This window comes from Liolophura sinensis, chromosome 6 (assembly GCF_032854445.1).
Source record: "Liolophura sinensis isolate JHLJ2023 chromosome 6, CUHK_Ljap_v2, whole genome shotgun sequence".
NCBI lineage: Eukaryota > Metazoa > Mollusca > Polyplacophora > Chitonida > Chitonidae > Liolophura > Liolophura sinensis.
In genome coordinates, this window is record NC_088300.1 from 3,061,145 (window position 1) to 3,067,144 (window position 6,000).

At 38.5% G+C, this 6,000-nt stretch overlaps 1 protein-coding gene across 2 annotated transcripts in view; it reads right to left on the bottom strand.

Annotated features, from left to right (window-relative positions):
- LOC135468134 (uncharacterized) overlaps positions 1 to 5,212 on the bottom strand; it is a 55,715-nt gene extending 50,503 nt beyond the window's left edge. For both annotated transcript variants that reach the window (XM_064746212.1, XM_064746213.1), the window contains exons 1-2: positions 4,889 to 5,212; positions 1,909 to 1,981 (exon numbers count right to left, since the gene is read on the bottom strand). In XM_064746212.1, coding sequence (XP_064602282.1) covers positions 1,909 to 1,981; positions 4,889 to 4,972 — 157 coding nt within the window. In that variant the 5' untranslated portion in view covers positions 4,973 to 5,212. The remainder of the gene's footprint in view (positions 1 to 1,908; positions 1,982 to 4,888) is intronic.
- Between the last annotated feature and the right edge of the window lie 788 nt (positions 5,213 to 6,000).

The window sequence follows — 6,000 nt, forward strand, 5'->3', positions numbered from 1 at the left end:
CTCACATAAATGAAAATGCTGCCAGCCTTTAGGAATGCATGTTTTGTTCAAATAAGAAATACATTGATTGTAATACTTATTCTTTAATTAAGTTTTTGGTAGTCTGACTGGTTTTTAGCGAATGATGTCAGATGTATTATCTTCACACTCCACATATCTTTCACCATTCGTATATACCTTATTAACTGCTACTATCAGTTATTTTGTCTCCTCAGTAGTGAGCCTTGCCTGAAGTAACAAGTCTGACCTGAGGTAATGAGTCTGGCCTGAGGTTACCAGTCTGTCCCCAGCACAAGACCAAGCTTCTCCCAACATGCACTGTTACCCCATAGTGCCATGTACATTGTACATGTATCAAATAGAGACACGGTCAGGGCAAGCTCGTCCACCCACAAAGATTCGTTCACGGAAATAAGCAGGTAACCAGGTGAAATTAAGTCATTTTTTCCCTAGAAGCTACTGACCTTAGTCCAAATCAAAATGTCAAAGTCAAAGTTACCAGTACACACCTATCATTTAATCTTCACTTCAAGTAAAATATACTATGTCCGGTTTACGTACACAAATATCTATGTACGTTAGAACAGATAATTCAGGTGCAAATTAATCGCAGTCAAACGGATATACTTTACAGTTAGATGTGCCACAGGTAAAGAAAGCTGGGTGAGACGTATGTGCAGTAAACCCTGCACTCCTCACAGCCAGCTGCCTGTCCCTGGTCTTTGTCCTGGATGACTGATCACAGTTTATGTAGAGGACCATGGGCTAGCTTCATATACCTACATAGGCGTACCATATTTACATGCACTGATACAACAAGGAAAAGCTGTACCCAATATCCACCCATTTCTTCTCAAACCCATGACTTTTAACAAAGCTTTCATGTGTAATAAAGAACATTGTGTATTCTCAAGTATTCTCCAACAGTCGTCAAATTCAGGGCAACCCAAAACCACAAGCAATATTCAGTAATAAGTACATATACAATGCCTTTTTTGTTTCTTTTAAACAACTGTTTGTGACATGATTTCCATAGACTGTACAAACCTACATACCAAATCCAGATATGAGCATATATGTATCTAGGATATACTGGGTAAATAAAGTGCAATTTGACCGCCGTACTAAGTATATCCTGTCCCCCAGACAAAGTACAGACCCATATTACCACTCTACACTTCCTTTAAGTTTAGATGTCTGCTTCAGTGGCTATACTGAAAACCACACAAAAACACAGCCAACTGGGAGCACACTTTCGCTCCACTGTGCCATAATGAACTGCCAACATGAACATCCATTCTTCAGGACTACTAGAAATAACAGCATGTCCACACAACCTGTACAACACCACCTCTTGCAGTCACTACTTTCAATTTCCTTCAGTGTTTTTGCAACTTGTGCCTCTAGCTAAAAAACACATATAAGTTTACATGCTTATTCCCACTTACCACTTCATCACTGACAAATAAATAAACCACCCATATGAATAATTCAACTGATCAAATCAAGTTATATTTATATATATAGTATAGTATAGTTAAATGTATATTTATTTTGATGTCAGAAATAATGAACGAAATTCAGAAATATAAAACAAAGCAAAATTCACACAGTACAATTTATCACCATAAAGCTCTGAATAGAAGCAAATTTCATTACTAGCCCACTGAAAACGAATAACTTTGCAGTCCAACATCTGGACCAGACAAAGAATCCATTATACAGGTACATGTAGGCCGTCTCTGGCAAACCTAGGTAGTGTTCTGACATGGATGACACTAATCCAGGTTGGACAACTACACAAATTACAATTAACCTACAATGTGAAGTATGAAAAGCTTTTATCCAAATTTCATGACTATCTCTTTCATGTAACACCAAGACACTTCTACTGTGAGAAGCACTTACGCTGAAGTTCCAGTTGCTCAAGTTCGGCATTTTCATCATCAGATTCTGTTCCTGAATCCCTCTCTTCTTCTGCCTACAACATGACAAACAGCACTAAAGTATACAAAATCCATACCATCATGATTATAGCACAATATACTACTGTTATCATCATGATTATAGCACAATATACTACTGTTATCATCATGATTGTAGCCCAATCTACTGCCGTTATCATCATGATTGTAGCCCAATATACTGGTTATCATCATGACTGTAGCCCAATATACTGCCATTATTATCATGATTGTATCCCAATATATTGCTGTTATCATCATGATTGTAGCACAACATACCACCATTATCACCATGATTGTAGCCCAATACACCACAACTGTCATCATGATTGTAGCACAACATGCCACCATTATCATCATGACTGTAGCACAACATGCCACCATTATCATCATGACTGTAGCACAATATACCACTGTCATCATGATTGTAGCACAACATGCCACAATTATCATCATGACTGTAGCACAACATGCCACCATTATCATCATGACTGTAGCACAACATGCCACCATTATCATCATGACTGTAGCACAATATACCACTGTCATCATGATTGTAGCACAACATGCCACAATTATCATCATGACTGTAGCACAACATGCCACCATTATCATCATGACTGTAGCACAACATGCCACCATTATCATCATGGCTGTAGCACAACATGCCACTATTATCATCATGACTGTAGCCCAATATACCACACTTACCATCATGATTGTAACACAATACACTACCCTTCAGTAACCTTAGCTGAACATGCCAAGTGAGACAGAAATAGGTCCACATTAGACACTTTTCATTATTACCTGTGTATGCATTACATATACGATGGTGCACTCTCAAGTCATTGGCTCAAAAGTTTTAGTGGCCTATGTTCAGTACTAGAATCTGTGCTACACCCAGAAATTATAAATCCCCAAATATTGATAGTCCCAGATTAAATCTTATCTTAGATTTGGCAAAATTTTGGTCAGCCAAGGATGGTCCCAAACCAACGTCAGAGCGCACTTCATCTAAATAACCTGAAGCAGTTGCTGTGGCAGTTTCACAGCATTTGACACAAAAATTACCCAACACATTTTCACAGCATGAAATTTGAAATGTGGACACTTATGTTCTTTTCAACTGTCGTTTAATCGCAAGCACAATGTCAATTCCTTCCTTCCTTCCTTGAGCGCACGAGCCCCAAAAGATTCCTTGGTGACGCTCATAGCGATCTGCTGAAATGACCACCTCCACATATTTAACAAGGGCAGACAACTACATCAGATTTTTAAATCAAGCGCGCTCTGATATTGGTTTGGAACCCTCCTTGGTCGAACAAAAATTTTGCCAAACTAAAATATTAACACTCAAAATAGTTGAGTCAAATTGTATTTCAACTGTATATAAAACATACATGATCACCTATTCCAAGGCAACACCTGCTCAATTCTTCAGAAAAGTGAGGACATTTCTCAAAGCTGAGACGGACTTGTCACAAGAGAAGCATTAAGGTTTTAAGGAGAGAGAGTTGCGTATCTGGGTCACCGTTTGAATGGGGCCTGTTACTGATGCATACAGCGAGTAAGCCGTATACCATACACACACCAGGCCCGGGCCTTACAACAGATGTCTCCTACAATGACAGTACCGCCTTTTTCCACAGCATGGTATCTGTGCAGATAAAATGTTTAATGTTCACTCAGAAGTCGTTTGGCAATTTCAGGGCACTTTTCTTTGGCGCTGAATTTTTTCTCTCATTTTCTTCACTGGTATGAAAATAAGCTGCCAGCCAGCCAGAGTTTTAAGTTCAGTCCATGCCAGAGCACAATTCTAGCCATATGTTGCTACATCTGGTACATGGTTTTGTTCATACTACAGTTGCCTGACATAGGCTCCCAAACCCTCACAGTATGAGCTTTCACATGTTAATAATTGAATCCATGTCCTGTCTTGGATAAAAACGCTTTAAGTACTTATTGCCCTGTCTTTCATATCAAGAATGATATGCTTTTAGTCTTATTCAGTGACACAGTTATTATTGAGGCAGCTTAGGTCAGTTAATACAGTCAGTGTGTCATTAGAAAGCGGTGAGAGTGTGTCCTATGACAAACTTTGTATACAAAGAAAATTTTGTCTCGGCAATCACAATTACCAGTATGTTTTCATACTTCACATTATTTCATCACTGAACAAAGCACACTGATCAGTAATGATCATTTTAGTTCAGGGATTCACAACAAAAATATGATTATAGAAGTTATTCTATGCTTTAACAGTTTTCTGCAAGCTGAATTGACATCCTGGTGAGCCTAATCAGTAATATACTGACCTTGTCAAATGTTTTTGAGATCCACAGATCTAGATACAACACTTTCAGGTCAGAACTTTAAAAAGGCAACAATTTCTTACAGTTCTAGAGCAGAAAATTCAATCGGATATGCAACAAATACAAAAACAGTGTTGTTACTGTGTAACAGAAACTACACTGTTAAATATGCAACAGGGATGATGTTCACACCAAACCATCAGATTGTTGTGGGCACTATTCATAGCACTACTGATAACATTCAAAATTAAGGCCGACATCATCTCCAACACCAATGCATTAACTGCTGGAACATGACATGTACATTTATCACCACGGATCTCTAAATTCAACCAGAATAATTAAAAAATACATAACACATTCAATAGGTTTCTTTTAACAGATCTAAGGATGAAAACATTTCACCTGCATGTATCTATGTATAAAACTGTCCACTTACATGTATATGCAAATATAATATAGATGTACAGTCAAGCTCTGACAAAGATCAAGCTGAACTGTAATATTTGGGAAACTGAAGATGTGTACAGCATGTGCACAAATATTAATGCATCTGCAACGTTACACTAAAGCAGAGGTCTCATGAATGAAGTTTCTCGCAGATCTTACCTCAGACTGCGTCGGTTGCACCCCATCGAGTGACTGAGATCTTAACTTCTGTGACAGCAACTTCAGCATTTCCTCGTATGACATGGATGCAGTGCCGATCTTGAAAACACTGGACAGGCAACGCAACTACCATTCATTCGACCGTCAAGCCGGCAAACTCTAGGACAACTTTTATACTGTCATCTCCTAAAATACACCCTAAATAACTATCAAATTTGCTAGGGAACTAGGAAGGGTGATAGAGTAACTTATGCTTAATTATGTTTTCCCACCGTTGAGGAAAAGTAACAGAAAAATGCCCCTATCCCACGTCTTGCGACTAAATCCTCACCCAACCTGCAAGGCGCACACCTCCGCCGTACTATAGAACTGCGGCAGCTCATTGTGGGAATTTGACCTATATGTGCAGATCTCGTGGACCACACCATTTTAAGGGGGGATAGGCTGGTTGGCACAAAATAAATAAATAGGTCAGTAACCATATATCAAACTACCCAATCTGATGTTTCATACTTTTGGCTTCTAGTGATTTGTGGAAAACCAGTCTTTCTTTCTAGGTGAATACTAATGATTTTTTCCACGGATAGATTCATGCAGCCAATTTTATGATTTTCCAATCAACCCCAGTGTTTCCCGTTTTTGCCAAACCTCAAAATCTGATTGGCCACTGAAGTTTATTCGTCTGACAGCAAATTTCATTGTGGTGTTTGGCAACCTGCCAAATATGAGAACCACTAATGCCCTGACATGCATGTATTGTTCAATGAAGCCTTGTTATTACCACATAACTGTATGATCACGACTATCCGCCCGCTGGAAGTAACATGATTTCGTTTTTTTACATATAACTTAATTGCACGCGTAGAATAATTACAAACAATCAACTGCCAAACAATGCATACAAAGAGGCATTCAAAATAGCTAGGGTAATATCATACAAAAGGCTCAAGAATAAGAAAAAAAAGGCCTACATACCAAGTCTGACGTGCTTCGTTTTCATAGCAGTATCTGAAACAAATAAAGCTAATTGCCTTACTATTGAGTAGAAATGAACACGGTGTTATGGCAAACATTAAGCCATGCATGACACACGACTGAACTATGAATGAGTT